This window comes from Sardina pilchardus, chromosome 2 (genome assembly GCF_963854185.1).
Source record: "Sardina pilchardus chromosome 2, fSarPil1.1, whole genome shotgun sequence".
Classification (NCBI taxonomy): domain Eukaryota; kingdom Metazoa; phylum Chordata; class Actinopteri; order Clupeiformes; family Clupeidae; genus Sardina; species Sardina pilchardus.
In genome coordinates this window covers 24,525,623-24,546,953 of record NC_084995.1, presented here as the reverse complement: position 1 = coordinate 24,546,953, position 21,331 = coordinate 24,525,623, and the positions used below count along the sequence as shown (strand labels likewise).

The window sequence follows — 21,331 nt, the reverse complement described above, 5'->3', positions numbered from 1 at the left end:
CTTTTAATCCACGTCAACAAACATCAGTCAGCGGATTATCATAACACGATCTCATGGTCTGCACACACATTTCACACCGTTGCTGTTGAAAGCCAAATCCAGAGATTTCAACTGAAATCCTTTTCCCACGTGGCTGTTCCAGCCCTGAGAACACACGTAAATGATCAACAATAGGAATCAGTCTGACGTTTGTGAACCCCCGAGCTGCCTGAGGAAAAACCACGACGCGCAATAGTCTTTCTACAAGATTTTATTGTGAATATCAACACATTCTCAATATAATGTCGGAAAATGATATAAAACACACTTGAGCTCCAAACATCAATTCCACAAAGTACAAAATTGTACCAAAATGTACACATGGGTTTCCCATGAACCTAAGATGCACTCCAAATCGAAGTTTGTTTGAACTTACAATATGTACCATATGTGTTCATATATAAGAGAGTTAACTGTGACCAAGCTTATATATATACTGTATATATAAAAACATGCCTGACCAAATGTGCCACACGTCTGTACCTTAAATATAAAAGTGAACAGTGAATTCAATATTGCGTGTACCTGCAGAGCTATTCTTTGATAAAAATAAACACAAAAGCTCATGGCTGACACAACAGGAAGGCAGATGGAAATGATGTAGTACTGGTTCCCTTTAATTCATCATAACAACTGTCACTAGCCACGTTTACATGGACACTTCTATTCCGATTAGAAACGGAATAATAGCTCAGTCGGAATAAAAATTGTCATATAAACACCAGAGTCAGAATAAAAAATATTCCTGTTCCGGGCCCCAGCCGTGGCGCAACTGGCTGGGGCACCTGCACTGCACACTGGCGACCCGGGTTCGATTCCCGCCCCGTGGTCCTTTCCGGATCCCACCCCAGCTCTCTCTCCCACTCGCTTCCTGTCATTCTCTCTACTGTCCTGTCCAATTAAAGGCATAAAAAGCCCAAAAAATAACCTTTAAAAAAAAAAAAATTCCTGATCCGATCAAAATTTTAATCAGAATTCTGGGTGGTGTTGTAGTCCGCTCCTATTCCAAATGAACACTCATGCGGTCATTCGGACTGACTGCTGTATCTTCTCAAGGAAAATTAGGCAACAACGGCTATTCCGATCAAACATTCTACAGCGCTTGAGAGTACCTGATCGGAATAGAAAGTACCCCATGTAAACGGAAGGCATTTTTCAATCGGAATGCTTAATCGGAATGACAAGAAACTGTCCATATAAACGTGGCTACTGTCAGTATGAACTTGCACCCAAACCCTTCAGTAAAATCTGTTCAGGTCCAAACCATCCTTGAACTTCACCATGTGTCATATACATATGGAACGTAACTGTGTTTCATAAGCTTTATACAGCCCATGCATGCAATATGAGTGTACCTGTGTGTGTGATCAACAACAGACTGTTGTTCTGCAGAGGCCAATGAAGCCTTCAAATAGTCCTCCTCAACTTTCACACCGTGTCTTCGGTGCTTGCTGATGTTGAGTATGTTGATGTGCAAATTGCTCATTTTCTTGTGATAAGAATATAATACTGCATCCTTCATTATTGTGTTATAACACTATTGGTAATGTTGCCCTATATTTTGTATTGCACAGCAGTGAACACATGCATAATTCCTTCATAAGATTAAGCACAGAAATGAAATGTTTTACTCAAATTGCACTGAAGACTTTTCTTTGTCCAACAGGAAGGCCTAACCATGCAATGCAAGCTTGACTAAAGAAATATTTGCACTCAATCAGCAAGAGCTACAGTATGCTAACAACGCATACAAGTCCCTTTCATCCAAGTCAAATCAAGTGACGGTGAAGAACACATACTCATGATTAGCCTTCAGACCAATATAATGAAAGGCGTTTTTTTCACTCTGGTAGATGCTAAAAACCCAGCAATGCATCTTAAAAAGTGACCAGCCACTATTTCACAACGAATGGCATACTAAGGGTGGGGTTGTCAATGGGTTGTCAATTGCCATCTTCACATACAGACCTGGCAAAGCAGCAGAATTGAATTGTCTTTCTCTTGGCCCTAATTTCCTCCGCCAAGGAGGTTATGTTTTCATCGGGGACCGGCGTATGTTTGTCTGTTTGTTTGCCTGTCTGTTTGTCTGTCTGTCTGTTTGTTAGCAAGATAACTCAAAAAGTAACGGATGGATTTCGATGAATCCAGAGCCGTTTATGTGTTTCGCTTAGGGGTGTAATGGCATGGTATGGCCACGTGGTGGCGATCTGAATAGTTTAGGTTCAAATGTATGACAACCTAGGAAGAACAATCCAGACGGAGGTCTGCGCTCTCTGAGTGCTTTTCTAGTTATTGTAGAGTTACTTCTTTCATTTGGTCCAGCATCACTTCTTTGAAAAAACATTGAACATTATGCAACGTAAGGGGGAGGGGTCTTCTCACACGCTGCCCGGGGCTTCTGCGCCCTCAGTGGACAACGAGGAGGAGGGGCGGGCGCTGCGTGGGCGGTGCGGAGCTCCTGGACCAATGGGAGTGCCTTGCTGATGACTGACCTGGGAGATGGTGTCGTCTGACTCCCAGCGTTCCAGCTCCTCCCTCACCAGCCGCTCCATCTGCTCCCGGTGCTGCTCGGGATCCCTGCCCGCGCGCTCATCCTGACCGGGAGAGAGGAGAGAGAAGAGAGAGGGATCAGAGGGCTTGCAGTGGAAAACAGGAGGTGGGACAAATCTGACAAATCAATGAAGGACCAGGTTCCCATACATGCTGCTCGCATAAATGAGTATGACCAGCTCCACGGACTAGGCATAATCCACATACAGAAAACTATCCGGGAAAGTCTTATAATCAGTGACTGTGCATAATTGTGACTGGGGACAATAAATACTCTTTGACATCACACCTTGAACAGCAGACAATGCTGTTTCGTTCCAGTCACCTGATCAAGATACTCTATATTTCCCTACTCTCAAGATGATGCACCCAGTGCTCCAGCCTAGCGCCACTCTGCTCTGAGCAGTAGACACAGATGGGCGGCTGGCCCTGTCCTGACCTCTGTCATTCCGTCCAGCAGTCTGCCCAGCACATCCTTCCTCTTCAGCTTGGCTCGCTCCATGGCCTCCAGCTTCACAATGACCGCATCGATCTTGGACACGATGCTACCGATGGAGTGCTCCATACGGTCCACCCTCCGCACCAAGCTGAGGGGTTGCAGGAAATCAGATCAGAGTCCACAGTCTTCACAGTTCATATATGAATAACTAACATTCAGATCGGGATACCCCATGGAATAATATTTCATATAACATATTAGGCTGATATATTTTGGTGCAGAGGGAGGTTGAGGTAACAAATTCTAGAAAAAGATAAAATGCCCTAAATGAATAATACGAAGAACTGCTGCATTAAGACACTTGAAATAGAATAGACCTAATCAACCCTACAGTTTTCGCTGTTTTTGCTGTGTGTGTAGTGTGTAGACTGCTTATAATGTTTATGCTGAATGTGGTGAGTGTCGTGACAAGGCCCATGTGAATATTTGCATAAAGGTGAAGCTTAAATGTTAAAACCATTTGGCTACTACTGAGAGTCAAATATCTCAACTGAACTGGTATGACATTTGAGAGACTAAGTGGTGGTGATCGTGATTTCTGTGAAGTGCTCAGTATTAGTATTACAGTGAGTTTGGAATCTTAAATCTTAAATTGGCTCTCGGATACATACACTTGGAACTCCTCGTAGGACACGCCTCCAGAGCTGCTCCCACGGCGACGGGAGCTGTGGCCGCTGTCTTCGTCGTCATCCTCCTCCGAGTCGTCCTGGCTACGGGACAAGCTCCGCCCGCTCATTGGCCTGGGCAGCGTGCTCCGCTCCAGATCCAAGTCCTCCTGGCGTGTGTGCAAGAGACACTGAGTATCTGAGTGTGTGTGTGTGTGTGTGTGAGTATCTGAGTGTGTGTGTGTGTGTGTGTGAATGAATGACATTGAGCACCTAACAGTGTGCATACATACCAAGAAACACTTGAGCTGTGTGTGTGTGTGTGTGTGTGTGTGTGTGTGTGTGAGAATGAATAAATGACACTGAGCACAGTGTGCATACATACCAAGAAACACTTGAGCTGTGTGTCAGTGTGTGTGTGTGTGAGCATGCATTTGATGTGCAGTATTTTCAGTGTGTAGGAAACAATGAGGGCATGCATGCACGTCGTCACCTCTACTTCTGTCTCTAAACCTCTAGCTCTGCTCAGTCTCTCACTCCACTGTCTGTGTGTGTGTGTGTGTGTGTGTGTGTGTGTGTGTGTGTGTGTGTGTGTGTCTTCACCTCTACTTCTATGTCTGTACACCTCTAGCTCTACTCATTCTCTCACTCCACTTCTTTGTGTGTGTGTCTGTGTGTGTGTGTGTGTGTGTGTGTGTGTCTTCACCTCTACCTCTATGTCTCTACACCTCTAGCTCTACTCATTCTCTCACTCCACTGTCTGTGTGTGTGTGTGTCTTCACCTCTACCTCTATGTCTCTACACCTCTAGCTCTACTCATTCTCTCACTCCACTGTCTGTGTGTGTGTGTGTGTGTGTGTGTGTGTGTGTGTGTCTTCACCTCTACTTCTACAGTATGTCTCTACACCTCTAGCTCTACTCATTCTCTCACTCCACTGTGTGTGTGTGTGTGTGTGTGTGTCTTCACCTCAACTTCTATGTCTCTACACCTCTAGCTCTACTCATTCTCTTGCTCCACTGTGTGTGTGTGTGTGTGTGTGTGTGTGTGTGTGTGTCACTCATCCACCACTGCTTGTCACGCACTCTCTCTTTCTCCAGGTCGTCTCTCATCTGCTGGTGCTCGTGCTCAGTCAGCTCCTGGTCCCCGTCGAGGTCATACTTGGCAAAGATGGCCTCGATCTCAGCATCTGTGTGTCCCTTCCTGCGTGAGACAGTCACTCACACACTCATTACTGCGCTCAACACATCGGCAAAAGGGCTCACACACATGTCTGTGTCAAGAGCCTAGTTGAGTTTAGTTCAGGCATGGCTGTAGTCACCCTTTGAGGTCCTGGCGGAGCTCGTCGAAGTTGAGCTTCCCTCCCGCCTGGCGCAGGCTGTCTGAGATGTCGTCCACAGTGGTCTTCTTCAGCCGCAGCTTCACCATGGCTTTGTTGTAACCCTGACAACAAGCGCCAGAAGAAAACTACACTTACGCTGCTCACTCACACACAAATACTGTATTTATAGAACATTATGTTTACAGGCTCAATTTTACTCCCAAGTCTTCCACTTGCTGTGGAAAACTCGTGTCTCACTTCGTCTTTCTTGGCCTACGCTCTAGACCAAAAGCTGCCATACCTTCTTGATGAGGTCACTCATCTCCATCTCAGAACGCTGCTGGGACATGTCGGTTTTAACTTCGGAGTAAGTGTCGTTGATGATGGCCAAAAACATGTTCTAACACCAAAACAAGAGCACAGCTTAATCACTCAAGCAGATAGGCGTGGTTTTTAATGTAGTAATTACTTACAGGCAGCCAGGGGCTTCAGCACAATGCTCTCACCAGTAAGATGAAGAACATGAAGAAGACAAACGAGCTGAAGTAAATTGGTCCCAGAATCCCATTAGCCTCTTCGATCTCTGAGAAGTCAAAATCTCCCAGAAGGATCCGGAACTGTGTGAATCTGGACATCAAAACACACTGGTGGTTAACCTTTTATTATCACATACGGGAAATAGGCCATCATATGCTGGTTATCATGGGTATATCATCCTCAAAACACCAGGCCATGTGAACTCAAATATGAATGATTCTTTAGCTTTCTCACACTCAACACACTTCCTCTTATTGCGCCTCTGTTTTACTCCAATAACTAAATTGTGTCTCTACACAACAAGAGAGGAAGGCCCTTCTGAGCTTCAAAAAGGCTTGAGGGTTATGCAAGTAATTACATGAGGTGTGTGTGTATAATAACACACAAACAAACAAACAAACAAACAAACAAATAACAGGAACACCAAGGCTGAAGTTTAAACTAACTAATAATCTTCAAAATAAACTGTTTGCACACTTCAATCCTTTAGTTTTAAAAGCTAGGCCATTAAAACTTTTATAAAGGATTGACGTGTGCAGACAGTTTATTTTGAAGATTTTCAGTTTTTGTTTGTCTGGCACCTTTCTTTATCGTGAGTACGGTGTAACTCCTCCATAATAAACTAACTAATAATAAAAGAAAATAACTCACATGCATGCTTGGAAGGTGCTGAAGTCATCCACTTGGGTCCCAAACACCAGATAACCCAACTGGGCATAAGCGAGGAAGATGATGAAGAACATGATGGCGAAGCCTATGAGGTCCTTGGCACAACGGGACATGGTGGTGGACAACTGGCTCATCGTCTTGTTGAAGTTGATGAACTTGAAGAGCTGTAGGTGGAGGAGGGTCAGATGAGCAGAACAGAAACATGTCAGTCTGGCCAATCACTTGCTGCACTACAATTTAGCCAAATTGCTAATTTGTTGTCATGTAAGAGTGTTTTAAGTGAGTAAGTTTGGCAAGCATTTGTTACGTTTCAGACATAAAACGTTTAGAAATGTAGTGTTCGTTTGTTCGTAATCTCACCTTCACCCAAGCGAGGAAGACAATGATGGCGGCCAGGTTATTGAACTGCACCTGGAGTTGTGCCAGGGACACAAAATTAGGATGGGAGGTGTGGTCCAGCAGATACTGGAGGTTGCTGTTCACCATGGCCGTCCTGCAGATGTTCATGATGCTGGCCGGGACACACAGCTGGAGGAGAAGAGGGCAGAGGAGAGGATGAAGCATTGCACATTGCACTATGGGAGTCCTTCAGAGTCCTTAAATCACACATTCAAATATAAGGCTAAAATAACATGTAAGCATTTCCAGAACACATAGACATAAAACAGGATAGCTCTCCTCATTCCAATGTTGATTACAATGTTACTCTGTCACAAGTCCTGGATGGACTGCATCTAAGAGGTTTTAGGTACAGAAGGTGTGTCTGCTAATGACAATCCTCTGACATATAAAAGCATCAACCAGCGCACCAAGTTTCTGTGTGCAGTTTTCAGTGAAGTGATCATCACACAGTTTAGCTCTCAGGCTATGGCATCTATGAATACTCATGTCACCTTTGCCTACACATCTACAGTACATGAGGTGACAGCACAATGCACGGATATCTTAGAAAAGTGCCCACTATGGGGGCGCTGTGCCATGTACGGGTCCGAGTACCCATGGGGACTCAGTTTAGAGTCCGACCTGCGGTAATTTCCCAATCCCACCCCATCTCTCTCTCCCACTTGCTTCCTGTCTCTCTCCACTGTCCTATACAAATAAAGGCAAAAAGCCCCCAAAAATACTTTTTCTAAAAAAGAAAAGTTCCCACTATGATGAGCAGGACGTCCAGGCAGTTCCACAGGTTCTTGAAGTAGTGCAGGCGGTGCAGGCGAATCTCCAGCGCCTCCTCCACAAGGTAGTAGAGCACGAAGAAGCAGAAGGCCACCTCACACAGCCCCACGAAGCAGTCCCAGCTGGACACGTAGCGGATCAGACGCACCGTCTGGAACTGCCAGGAGGTTAGGGCACCCCCCGTGGCTGGGAACTCAACCACTAGCCTGGGGATCGAAGAGTGAAATCAGGCCTCGGAGGTTAGTGATGATTGCATAAACTCATTAATCAATTAATGTGGTAATTAGGCCATTTTGAATTTGTACAGTGTTAAAGTACACTATACTATTTCAACATAACCGTGTGTATGTGTTTGTTTGTATGTGTGCGCACACGTGTGTATGTGTAACTGAAGGCACAAAATTATCAAAATCTAAGTATGAGTACAAGTACAAGTGAAAACAACGTTTGATGAAACCAGTGAAATTATATCAATTGATCAATCTGAGTACCTGACGATGCAGAAGAGGTTGATGTTTCCATTGTAGACAGAGAAGTCCAGAAACACGGCTCTGGTGCCACGGTCCAACCACAGATTGTTCTTCAGCGCTTGCAGCTGATTGGCTGACTCGTCTCGGCCTCGGGACAGGTCCTGGTAGTACCCGCCCGCTCCGTAGGTGCCCACCTCCCCCCAGTGGCTGCCTCCGCCCAGGCTACTGCCGTCCGAGTACACCCACCTGGAAGCACCCACAGGCACGCACACATCACATCAGCTTCTCCCTGCTAATGGAGCTTCCTTCAACAACCCTGCTATGTACTGCTTGGATAGATGGATAGATAGATAGATAGATAGATAGATAGATAGATAGATAGATAGATAGAATTTCCCTCACAGGATCAAAAAAGTATATATTCTATTCTATTCTATAGATAGATAGATAGATAGATAGATAGAGTCTTTATTGTCCAATAAGGATAGTCTTTTTCACACATATCATTACATTCCAAAAAGACAGCAGCGCCTGATGTTAATGTCTCAGAGTACTACACAGAGCTTGCACAGAGTGCTACGGTATCTAAGACTGTACGTACCATACTGTACTTAGTGAAGGCTGAAATATAAGGTCCAAACAATGAGTAAAATAAAAACAACTCCACTGATGTTCACTCTAGATTGCATTAAATAACACTTGGCCTCTGGCTTCAGTATACGTACGGGGTGCCCTTCTTGAGCCCAAATGCGGCTCTGTCTTCATTGGTAGGAGAGTACATGCTGTAGCAGTCCTGCACCCTGTCCCTCAGGTCTTCATGGACAGTGCAAGATTCATTTCTAACTTTGACCTGCCGAAGGCGTGGGACCCCAAGCAGGAGGTTCTCGTAGTAGATGAGGCTCTGGTTCTCCTGAAGGGTCTTGTTGTTGTACCACACTTCCCAGTACATCCCATTGAGAAAGGGCCCTTCTGCATACTGGAGAGACAACAGGCTTTCAGTTGCATTTAGCACTAAAAAGACTATAAACCAATTACTTTTGACTAATTACGCTATCATAAGCAAAGACGTCAGCCTAAAATTAAATCAAAGATATGAAAACTTGGGTGATATCTTGTGATTTATAACTATATTTTACTTGCTTAGTGTCTGTGCACCCAATCAGTAAGTATGCATCAACAGATTTCCTTTGCCTTCATTGGAAATCCTTAGTTTAGGGTAAAGGGTACAGTACTGTACATTCTTTACAGAGACATGTAGTGACTTTTTCAGATCTCAAATGTGATTTAAACATTTCTTATTTTCTATGAAACAAGCAGCTGTAAACTGCAGTGCAAAAGCAAACATCTATACACTTCATCAGCAAAGTGATTGTTAGGTGAAGTAAAAATGATTACCTTCCAGAAGTCATCCATGGAAGATACGGTTTTAAATGAGGTTGGATCTCCATTGGCTATTGGTGTGTCCAGGAACAGTTGAGACATGACTTTGGTGTAATAGTACATGTTGGTGCTCACCATCCCATATGTCACTACAGAACATGTTTGAAAACCATTAGCCAGGTTTATTGCTTAGGTCAACACAAACACTGCATTGACTTATTAACAGCAGAAGATGCGCTAAGATACCAGCACAAGAATCCTTCAAAGGATTCCGTTAAAGTCTTTCCATAAAGGAGTTCTAAAAGCAGAGTTTTGAAAAGGCTACTTCTTTTAAATGGCCTGCAGAATACCACTGTGGGGAATCTTGAGTTCAGGCCTGCCCTTTTCTCTAGAATAGTGGTACTAAGGCATTCCTCTTTCTCAGCGTGCCAGGCCTCTGGTCAGGAAATGACTTCCTGAGCTGCCCATAAACCAGTTTTGGCTCTCGGCCTTTTCCCCGCAGTCATGAATTTATTCCAAACAGAGAGGGCAGCATGGTTAAGAGCAGAAGATAGTCCAGGAGAGCCAGATGAACTCAATCGGTCTTCTACTGTATGGCCTTAACATGAGACATTGTGCAAAACGATTTCTGGTTTTCCTGGCTAAATAAGAGGGAATTTATCTTAACAAAAATCAATTAATCCCAAGCCTTTGTTTTTCTTCAAACAAAGTCTTTATTATTTATCACTTCACTACACACACATCCTTCCACGTTCCACTGGAAGCAATATAAAAATAGACAGAATCATAATCAACCTAGTCTAGTGGACAGCTTCATCCCATTATTTTATTCCATTTTCAAACACTGTAAACACGGTCAAGCAACTTAGTAGCACTCCACCCCCCTCCTCCATGTTGCTCTCCCCCGTAAGAAGGCAACAGTTTGTGACTACTTACAGATGCACAGAGTGATGAGGAAGACGATGTAGGTGACCATCTCGCGGAGAACATTCTTCAGGTATCTCTCCCTGCTACTGTCGCTGTCCTCTAAAAGCCGTGTGCCCCACAAAACTGGAATGGAAACGTAACATAGCCTATGAAAGCACTTAGATATTACAAAGAGTTTAGTAAATAAACAGCTGGGATGTAGCTTACGTACTTCTTATTTTCTCAAGGATCCTCTTGCCGCAACTACGATGATCATGCCTCTCCTGTTGAGGGAGATCCACAGTAGGTGTTGGGTAAAGTCCTCTATGTATCCGCGTACTGCTACCCCCGGTGAAGCTTCCAAGGCCGCTGCTCCCACTGCTACTCGAACCCGTGGACACGGACCTTCGGCCAGGACTCGCTGGCGGCCAGTCTGATTCCATCATCTCCTCTTCGGGCTCAAACCCAGGGTTGTCACGGCTCCAGGCTTGCCTTGAGCTTGAGGTGGGGGGCGATGGCGTGCCCGGGGTTGCTCCAGGGTCTAAATTCTGATGATGGATTCTTTCCATCTCAATGCCCTCGCTTGAATCCAGTCTATGCGGCAAAGATACACCCACAGCATCCGCTGTTGGTCGGGCGTTCTGATTTTGAGACTGATTAGTCTTGATTCGCGGGGAACTCATAGTTGTAAACTGTTACTGCAGTCTGAACATTTAGGTTGTCACCGAATGTTGGTGCTAAAGAAGTAGCTAGATTAACTGGAGTGAATTCCCAAACCCACGCTCACAGCGAACAACTAACAAAAAAGTTGACTAGCCAACTTTAAAATGCATGTAAACTCCCAACTCAAAACAATTCCGTTTCTCTATAATAGCCTACCTAACTGTATTCTCAGCTTTTCATAGAGTAGCTTAGGCTACGCATGAAACAACTTAGGCTAAATCCAACTTAACTTTTTGGAGATTCTTGAAGCGTGTTCGCAACTGCGTAATTGGCACAAACATAGGCCTAACAAACTGCCTGACCAGAAAATTATTTTCTGTTAGCTACAGTCCTTAAACAATAACTGATTCTTACAAAGATGCAAAACAAATTCTTCGTTTCCAGACAGCCATCTTGTACCCAGTTGTTCCCCCAAATCGGCTAGACTCATTTGTTAGGGAATCAAATTACATTAGAATCCATTGCGTCACAGCCACAGTGGCATGAACCTCTGGAAAATTCAGAAACCTCATTTTTTTCATTTAGTTAAAGCCGTTTTGTTTGAGCGAATTAATCGGTTATCAATGTGATAAGTTTGTGGTTTGATAGGTCTAGGCTACTTTTAGATGTTCGAAAAAGGAAGCTATAGACAGTGTCAAATGCACAATGTTGTAGCCTAGGAGAAACTTGCAACAGACTTGCATTCGCGAAGAAAAATCAAGGCTGTGTCTATTTCCTCTGTTGTGTTAAGTGTTGCTATAGGTAACTCCATTTATTTGCAGGCGGTCGCGTAGGCTAAGCCAATTCCTTTCCAAAATTACAGCAATGCATTAGGCTGGATTTCCTGTAGCCGGTTCATTGTTGTTACATTGTCAGAAATATTCACATTATGTTGAGCTCAGTGTGTTTGCCAATTAAGCATGCACCTCTGAGCTATTTTAGAAACATTGTAGACCCTGCGTGTCTGTGTGTGTGTGTGTGTGTGTGTGTGTGTGTGTGTGTGTGTGAACGAAAAACAGGTGTACAAAATAATAAGTTGGTGATTTTTGTAATCTCACAGTGAAAGGAAAAGTCATAAAGATTTTTTGGTAACACTTTATTTTTATGTGTTACAGTGTACCTACCCAATTAGGTACAGGGTACAACCTGTGTAACAACATGTACTATCTGGTACTATCATTGTACTTGCATTATGTATTTGTGGGTACCTATAGTTGTTACATTGTAATACTGAGTGCTTTTACATTTTTCATCAGAGGCAAAGGGCTGACCCGAGACCTGCTGGATGAGGTAAATCTGGGCATGATATATTTAACAGCACAGCTGTTACATGTACTCTGAAGACAATGAGGCCTTGACTGGAGCTAAGAATGGTTTGTATATCAAATCTATCATGACCTGATTTACCCCATCCAGCAGGTCTCAGGTCAGCCCTTTGCCTCTGATGAAAAATATAGGCAAATTGGCAAAGTTTTGTAAAAGCACTCAGTATTACAATGTAACAACTATATGTAGGTACCCACAAATATATAATGCAAAACAATGATAGTACCTGATAGTACATGTTGTTACACAGGTTGTACCACTGTTATTTGTTATTTTTATTTTTTTTTACCAAAAACGCATAGATCACAGTTATTGGCATTGCAATACCTCTTTAAGCCTCCCCTCTACCAATAAAACAGCTCGTAATATTCTACTGTGACTTCCCATAAAATTGAAGAATAAAAAGCAAGGGATTTGAAACCATTCCTCTTTACAAAATCTCCCTAGATCAGGGGATCCCAACCTTTTTTGGCTGGTGACTCTATTTTGACGTCACATAATGTTGGCCACCTCAATCATTACAATATGTGAGATGTGACCACATAGTATAGGTCCACACATGAAGGGGGAAAAAATCCATGTCGACATTAAACTTTCGAGAATAAAGAAACAATCATGTTGTAATATCAACATTTCATCTTTATGTAATATCAACATTTAATCTTTTTTGAGTCACCGGCCAACTGAGTCTGAGACTGACTGTCTGGAGTTAGTGGCAGTTACTTTGGAGTGACTCTCCAAACTAGTTTTGATGGACATGTCAAGATGAAATGTCGAGATTAAAGTTGCCTCATAAATATTTTCGATATTTATAATCGATGCCTGCATAACCTCATGTCCTGAAGCAGATTTCCTCATTTTAACATACCTTTAATGTAAAATGTATCATAATGATTATAATGTGTTAAGTAAATAATTTCATCAGTATCAAAAGTTAGAAATTGTATGTTTTAAATGTACTTTTCCGTCAATTAAACTTGTCCGGAGTTTTGGTCAACACCGTCAGCCATTTCTTTAAAGTAAAAAAAAAAAAAATCAGGAATAATCGTGGGCTAAAACACTAGTTCTTCCTCATGTCATGATACCTTTCTAGCTCTGGCAAGTTTTTCACATCTTGTGTATCTAATATCCATCTATTAACACCTGGCATGTCACAACAGTGTCTGTCTATAGACCAAAATGAGCAAAATGCAAGAATGTTTATACAGGCTTAATTTAAGAAGATTATGGAAGCCACAGGCAACAGACATGCTAAAAAAAATCTGATTCCTGTGAGAAATGCATGTGATATAAGAAGACATTTTGTCAACTCCGTCAGATGTGAACACCATCAGAATTTGTGTCAACACCATCAGAATTTATTTAAATTGTTTCTGCTTTCACTTTGACATTAAAGTAGCCTGGAAATCCAGACCCAAATCTACAGATGACTTAGGGTCTATCTATGACTGATGGAAATGGCCCAACTCGAGGGGCGGCACCAAGCATTTGAAAATATCACTGCATGCAATTGGATAAGACTGATTCCGGACTTTGACGTTGCAGTGTCGTCTGTTTAGCCTATATTAGATACACATCGATGTGATTGGTACAGGTCGGCTCCAAGGACATGGGTAATGACCATCATTGCTGATTGCCAGAGTGACACGCTGAACAAATTCAAATTGTTCTCTCGCGAGAGAGGTATATGCATTAAATACCGGCTTATCTGACTTTAAAACCTGTGTGCATTATTAAGTCAAACTATTTGTGATAAGTTATTAAAAAAAATAATTGTATAGACATTAAGCGTCTAATGGTGTTGACAAAAAATCGAGTGTGAGTCCAGCAAACACATTATTTTTTATTATTATTATTTACAGTTTTTCACAGTTGCTCAAACACTAAACCCCATTCTCTGAATCAAATTCTCAAATGTCTGAACACATTTATTGAATTGCTCCCTTTTTTGGCAAAACCATAGACTACTTTCACCCATTTCACCCATTTTACCAAACTCATTAACCCTTTTTGCAAAACTGTGAACACATTGTGCATTCTAATGCACTTCTTAATTATATTGATAGCCAAACAATGCAGAAGTTGAACACAATTAGTGCACAGTTGTCTCCATTTGAACACTACCACTCAAAATTGATAACACTTCTGTCTAATGATGTGACAACCAATATAAGTCAGTTCAGAGTTGACAGAGACGCAGGGGACATCAAGTGTGTGTTACAGTAGAAGTGGGGTACAAGGAAGAGGAGGGTGCAGGTAGGAGGAAGAGGATGAAGAGAAAGACAGAGTCCCAAGAGTTGCAATACTGTAAATGATGATATTTGGGCAACATTCATTGACCATGTTCTGGTTCATGGAATGCCAATGAGAGAAGCAGGACTTCATGGTCCAACCCAACATCAGTGGTTTCTCTGTGGCGTCAATAATCCAAAGATTCAGACTACAGAAGAGAAATAGCGTAAATGTCCATTATCATACAGTACAGTAATCACTGAACATCCACTGCTACACACTTACTACCCTTTGAGCTCAACTCTGAGAGAGTGAAAGAGCTGAGTTATCAGGATGTCCAAGTAAGTCTAAATTTAGGCACAATACAATATTACAGTATTGCATACTTACAGTACTATCAGAGTCTGTGGCATCACAGTACAAATCATATTCAGTACAGTATCAGTCTGTCTTTCTGTTCACTTACAAAACTATTGATTTATATCTTCATATAGGCTAGAGGATATGAGTAGAGAGTGATATAAGTCCTTACAGTATTCTTTATTTTCATTGTGATATTTTATTTTTCAAATTAGAATGAATACAATTCCTCCAGGAGCCATAAACCCTGCCCTGAAAACTGTGTCTTCCATTGTTTGGTGTATTGTCTTATCACTGCTCTGCAGGAGTGTAATTTTGCCTGATGTGTTCAATGATTTGAGACCATTAGTTAGTTTTGAGCAAAGTTAAAAGTGTTTTGAGGTGATTGTTCAGTTTTGCAACAAGATTGACGGGTTTCGAGAATGTAGTTTGAGAAATGAGTTTTGTGTTCACAGTTTTGAGAAAAAGGTAAAGAGTTCTGAAAAAGGTGTTCTAGCAATTGTGAAAAACTGTAAGTACAATTGGGAGGATGTACCAAAACATAGTTAGTCAAAACTACATTTAAGATGTGTTCAGAGTCTTTGAAACTGTTGGACATCTTAGCAATATGTGGTAGAAAAGTTTGTGGCTCATTAAATTCTTTCTGGAACTGCTGCTGCTGAACAAGTCTGCACAAAAAGAGTGGGCTGGAATGGCACTCTGCAACAACAAAGCTCCCTTAAACATGAGTCAAGAGTCAAACACGCAAAGGCAAATCCAAGTGAATTATACAGCCAAGACTTAAATTAAATTAATTACTTTGGTGCAGATAAACAATAAAAAAATAGCTAAGTACTTTCCTCCTCAGCTGTGTCAGCGTAGCCTCAGGTTATTGTCTACCCTATTGCTCCACTATTTCACAACAGAGCGTACCACATACACTAGTCTATACCTGAAGGCTGTGGCTGACTCCCTCAAATAATAAGTGAAACTCAAGGCATTATTACTCCATTTTCAACCATGAGAGCTGACAGTGGACTTACGGTATTAGCTGTTATTCTCATCTCTGCAACATCATACGGTTCAGGAGGTATGCCATCCTTTATTCAATAGCTATTAAGTCTTTGTCATGTGCTTATTTTTGTTTAAAATGAAGAAAAACTATATTTAGACATTGCTTTTTGTGTGAACTTTTGTTAAATATGATAAAAAGCTAAATGTGCTCTCAGCCAAGAACTTGACATATGGGCTATATACGTATTCTTCAAGTGCCCCTTAATTTATTCAGCTATCTACATGGAGATAATAACTATTGATGACACTGAGCAGTGCTTCTTGGGAGAAGATTTGCAATTTAAGTATTTCGCAAAGAGGGAGTAGAACACAAGAACATTCAATTATTACTTTCTTTATTAAGAGAGGCAGAGAGTTTTTGCAAAGGAGTTTTTACAATGAAGAAAATGTGTTTGCGATTTGTGTGCTCCATAAACTTGTTTGGCCACATAATATAGCCAATCTTGCCTATATTTTTGTCTTGCTTTGAACAGACCATGAAATGGATTATGGCAGTGAGGAAAGAGGCACTGGGTGTGAGATTGTTGAATTAACTACCATTAACTACCAAGATCCACCCTTGGCAGACACCACAACAACTTTGTCAGATGTGACAAAATCTCCTACAGCCAGTGTCCGGAAAACAACACCTCAAACCGAAAGACCCAAACGTCCTTTGGTGTATCGCGGTGAGTCTTTGGTCGTCTACATGCCAAAAAGAGGCAAGGAGTCACAACAAAATTCGAATAGCAAAGTTCTCACTGAGACTCTTAGACGTGACCTTAATTCTTTGAAAATTGCTCTTGAGCAGGGAAAAATAAGAGCTAGGGTGATCCATTCTAGGCCTTTACAACCCGTGAAATCTGTGTCAAAACCAAATCAATCCAATGACAATACCGCTCAAGAGCAAACATCAATGAGGGTTATGAAGGCTAACCCTGCCTCTGGCATCCCTATGCCCAGAAATGGTGAACTCAATCTTGCCAATTGGTTGCAGTCATTGCAAAATTGGTATGCTGGCCAGGCCGGAAATCAAGGACCATCTCCAAACAGACCTCCTCAAAGTGGATCAAACCAAAACAACTTCCCTCAGGGTGGCTCTCCTCAAAGTGGACCAAACCAAAACAACTTCCCTCAGGGTGGATATCCTCAAAGTGGATCAAACCAAAACAACTTCCCTCAGGGTGGCTCTCCTCAAAGTGGACCAAACCAAAACAACTTCCCTCAGGGTGGATCTCCTCAAAGTGGATCAAACCAAAACAACTTCCCTCAGGGTGGATCTCCTCAAAGTGGATCAAACCAAAACAATTTCCCTCAGGGTGGCTCTCCTCAAAGTGGACCAAACCAAAACAACTTCCCTCAGGGTGGATCTCCTCAAAGTGGATCAAACCAAAACAACTTCCCTCAGGGTGGATCTCCTCAAAGTGGACCAAACCAATACAACTTCCCTCAGCGCAGAATTCCTCTGTCTCTCAAAAGTCTATCAACCCATGATGAAAGTAGTTCAGGGACAGTGAAGACAAAGAAAATAATTCCTTGGCCAATGAAAGGCTTCAGATCTAAACCTCCAATCAAGGGGAGGCCATATTCACGCATGTATGGCTAAGGAAAAACTTATCTAGACCTGGAAATTGCTTTGATTGTTAGATTGTATATGTTTTAGAGACAAAGACGGTGTGTTCACATGTGTTTAATTTCTGGAGATTTTATTTTCCTTTTTGTTGAATGCTACTTTGAGTCACTGCTCAAGTAAATAATTGTGTTTTTGTTTTTCTTTTTTTTTAAGACAACTACACATATGAAACTACATATTTCATTTGCATCCCTTTTATAAATAGCCTACTATGCCTGCAATTTCTTTCTGGTTTGACACTGTTATTGAAGCTTCATTTTAATAAACAAATTCTCCATCTTGCTGCTACATGGCTGTCATATTCTGAAATGTAATATATCTGCTGTCTTTGAAAATAAGTATGATATTTAAACATGTCATGTTGTCATGCTGCGACTTAAAAAATAATCAACAAACAAGGCTGCATATTTTGTTGTTTACAACCTGTGACAATTATGGTGGTAATGTTTACAATTAGGCCTATACCATGCCATTCTTTGTTGTATGTTTGTAGTAACTGTAGGCTATACTGTAAAAGAAATGAGAAAGCATAGATTTGCAGGTACAATTAATTTCCATCCAGTTTTGAGATAATATAGTAAGGGATAATATATCATGGACTCAGTGGAGGGGCAGGGCAGGGAATCGGGATGTTTGCTTAACCATAATGCATTGTGTGCTGTAGCCCATAAATTGAGTAAAAGCAGAGATTGACAGTGGAAGGCCTATTGGCCCATTGATATTCCAGGGTGGAGATTTATAAGAGTGCATTTTATCAAAGTGAATCTAAGTTTATCAGTCAGGTAAGTCACAGCCTGTCTCTGTGAGTGAAAACCGCCGCCAAGCAAAAACTTAACCGCCTCCTGGATCCAGACGGTGATACATATCACTGCCTTCCTTGGGTCAAATCAGACCTTCCTGAAAAACTCATCAAAATCCAGACAGACAGACAGACAGACAGACAGACAGACAGACAGACAGACAGACACTCAAAATCTGCCACTCAAAATCGCTTTTACTTGTATTTTTTTGAAAGATGTTAATTTCTGTTATATTGTGAAAGTGAAAATGAACTGCTACCTCCTCTGCCAGCTCTAGCCACTGACAAGAAAAAGGCAGAGAAATCAGGCCAATTACAAAACCTGGTCAGTGTGACGTGGAAATGTCCGAGATCATTACTATTCATGAGCTTGCCCAGCTGAGACCATGCGCACAGAATTCTGGTTTAGCTCAGTGACAGTTTCCTTTAAAGTGCAACTTCACCCCATAACTCCACCCACTTCACTTTTCTGAAAAAGGCTTTCAAAATGGGCAGGACCAAAGCCATCGATATATCAAAGTTGCGACACTACCATTGACTCCCGTGTTCAAAAAATGGCGGCACATCCGATATGTCATGGTCGTTCAGTAGCCTAGTTCCTTTCAATGGGAGAATGAATGAATATCTCAGGTGTTATAATAAGACTTTTCTACATGACTTATGGTCGTGTGCGTAATAATGCATTTTCAGTGAGTATATGTATGTGAAAATGCAGTAATTTTCATTGAGTATTTACCATAAATATTAATGCGATCGCTGCTGTCAATCCCGTAGGAAACCAGGGACCAAAGGAACTACTGACACTAACCACTAACCACGTGATCGCTCTAATCTGGCTCTAACATGGAAGTCAACGGGTGTCGCAACTTTGATATATCGATGGCTTTGGGCAGGACGTTCTGAAATTTGGAAGGTAGTGCAGCACTGCTGCAGCCAATCAACCATGGTGATTTCATGTCAATCTGGGAATGAGTGCTGCAGACATGGCTTATCACAGGTAGGCTAATCAGAGCAGCAGGTGTTGAGGCGTTTCATTCCTAATTTGTAACGACCCGGTGACGTAGTGTCGGCAGAAAAGTGCAGGACTACGTCAGCATTCCAATAGCATTTTGGACCAAAATGCCATGGCATGTTTCAACCTGTAGAGGGCGCGGAGAGCTATATCTCCATACAAAATCAAACGAAATGTTACTTTCCTGGTAAGAGTGTAGGTCACCACTTATGAGTAATTTCAATCAATCAACAGCTCAAAAAACATATTTTAGGGTGCAGTTACACTTTAAGGATGGCTGAACAGCAACAGAATTGTGCGCTATGCACAAATAGAACTTACTATTAATGTATAGATCTGTTGTTCCAGATAGGTGTGTTGTGAGAGGTAAAATTATGAGTGTACTGAATTTTCCATTACAGAACAACTTGCTGATGAGATCATTTGAGGGGCAGGTTCTGAATACTGGAGACGCATTTTAGGAAGAAATCTATAGGCCTACCACCTAATTTCCTGAATATTTGTGGGATATGGAACCAGAAGTTACTGTTGTTTAAGAATGATTAGCCTACTTGATTTTTAAAGTTCCATTTATTGAGTCAAAATGAATGTCAAAATCCAATAGAAATTTGGTGATTTCTGGTCTCTTACAGTAAGGTAGTGAACTCTCTCCCTCCCTTCCTGAAGCCAAGGTTTATTTGAAGTTTGAATTAGATTGGCTTCCCAAGCCTTTTTCATGCTGTGTTGGTTAGGTGTAGCATCTTAGGTTGCAGATAGGCGGCGCCATATTGTCATATAGCTGTTGAGACTCATTTCTGTCCGAGTAGTCTTGTAAAGAAGTACTGTAGCCTAGATCAAGTACAGCCGTCTCCGGGGACGTGTAAATGAAGTGTTTTCATAGCGTTTTTCAGAGATTAAGCCCAAGCGTCATACAAGCCGGCCTGCAGATTGCAATCATAGACAGTAAAAGAATCGCAGTGCTTCAGCGTAACACCAAAACAGTCAAGAAAATCTTTTCAACGTGCTGTTTTGCATTGTGGGTAGAAACTATTTGTAATTATTAAAGTATTGTCAACATTTTACAATGTCGACACACCAGCCAAAATGAATACATATGCATAATTATATAGGTATATTTCAATCGGTAAAACGATTGTGAAAATTTAGGCTAGCCTATAGCCTATATATATTGGTGGTGTTTTTGTCATCGGATCGAGGCCATGTCGGGGAACAGAAAGTGATAGGCTATTTAAGGTGGGTAGCATAGGTAGCCTATGCGTAGTTGATTCCGATTTTTTTATTTACAGCATTGCATGCTACCGTTTTGATACGTTCGGACAGAATCTGAGATAGGAAAGCAATTTTCACAGATATGGGAAGCGACGTTTTTCTCATCGCACCTTCCCACTGGCGTCTTCGTTGTCATCGATTACATCGCAACCGTCGCTGTGCCATGTAGGTTCGTGATGGACACCAGTCCAGCGAGCTTTGAATAGGTTAAGACTATACTTTCAGGGATCATTTCTATAGTTTCTGACTTAGAAATGTGTTTCTAAAGTGATTTGTCTCGCTACCCACGATGATGAGTTACGATGTTCTCCTCTGAGCGCGAATCGGATAGTGACTGTTGGTGATTGCCATGTGGTCTCTATCATTGATGAACGTTCCCTGTGGTCTTTGACCTAGGGAGGATGAGAGCATGAACAGAGTGGATAGACATATATGTAAAAGTAAGTGTAACAGTTGCGGAATCATGATCATTATGAGGAAAAAGTGATAGGCCTATATTATAGCTTGTTCATTTCCATGTTGAGACACATTGGGTAGCTTACCATATAATGTAATGGTATGACATACTAGGCTATTTGGGCTAGGAAGGGAAATTGTACATAACGCTGGCCATAATATCTTATTGATAGAGTGAGCCGGATCCCCGGGTTCTGGGTAAAAATAACGACCAATAGAACTTTGGGAAATTCCATTCAAGTCAATGAAACGTTCTACTTGAATTAAGAGCTACATAAATGCATAACGTTTCAATTCAATTCAATTAAAATTTTTTCAATTTATCGATCCCCGAGGGGCAATTTCTCCATGCAAAAATTTAAG

At 41.8% G+C, this 21,331-nt stretch overlaps 2 protein-coding genes and 1 non-coding gene across 4 annotated transcripts; 2 read left to right on the top strand and 1 right to left on the bottom strand.

Annotated features, from left to right (window-relative positions):
- Positions 1-234: 234 nt before the first annotated feature.
- pkd2 (polycystic kidney disease 2) lies at positions 235-11,276 on the bottom strand. 2 transcript variants are annotated; one of them, XM_062522948.1, is made up of 15 exons: positions 10,380-11,276; positions 10,178-10,291; positions 9,257-9,390; positions 8,587-8,837; positions 7,883-8,107; positions 7,369-7,597; positions 6,579-6,746; positions 6,201-6,382; positions 5,519-5,639; positions 5,314-5,412; positions 5,013-5,134; positions 4,777-4,894; positions 3,700-3,863; positions 3,029-3,176; positions 235-2,633 (listed from the first exon to the last, which is right to left on the bottom strand). In XM_062522948.1, the coding sequence occupies exons 1-15, from the start codon at positions 10,828-10,830 to the stop codon at positions 2,418-2,420; spliced, it is 2,742 nt and encodes a 913-aa protein (XP_062378932.1). In that variant the 5' UTR covers positions 10,831-11,276; the 3' UTR covers positions 235-2,417. The 2 variants fall into 2 exon arrangements, with proteins under 2 accessions (XP_062378932.1, XP_062378940.1); XM_062522956.1 differs by having other exon boundaries at positions 3,700-3,860.
- A 4,485-nt stretch (positions 11,277-15,761) lies between these two features.
- On the top strand, positions 15,762-17,720 carry LOC134101699 (basic salivary proline-rich protein 1-like). Its single transcript, XM_062555437.1, has 2 exons — positions 15,762-15,836; positions 16,294-17,720. Exons 1-2 carry the CDS (start codon positions 15,767-15,769, stop codon positions 17,403-17,405), a joined length of 1,182 nt encoding a protein of 393 aa, XP_062411421.1. The 5' UTR covers positions 15,762-15,766; the 3' UTR covers positions 17,406-17,720.
- Positions 17,721-20,721: 3,001 nt separating this feature from the next.
- LOC134075742 (small nucleolar RNA U3) lies at positions 20,722-20,935 on the top strand. The gene has a single exon (XR_009938462.1). It is a non-coding gene; the product is annotated as a small nucleolar RNA U3 (small nucleolar RNA).
- The last annotated feature ends 396 nt before the right edge of the window (positions 20,936-21,331 follow it).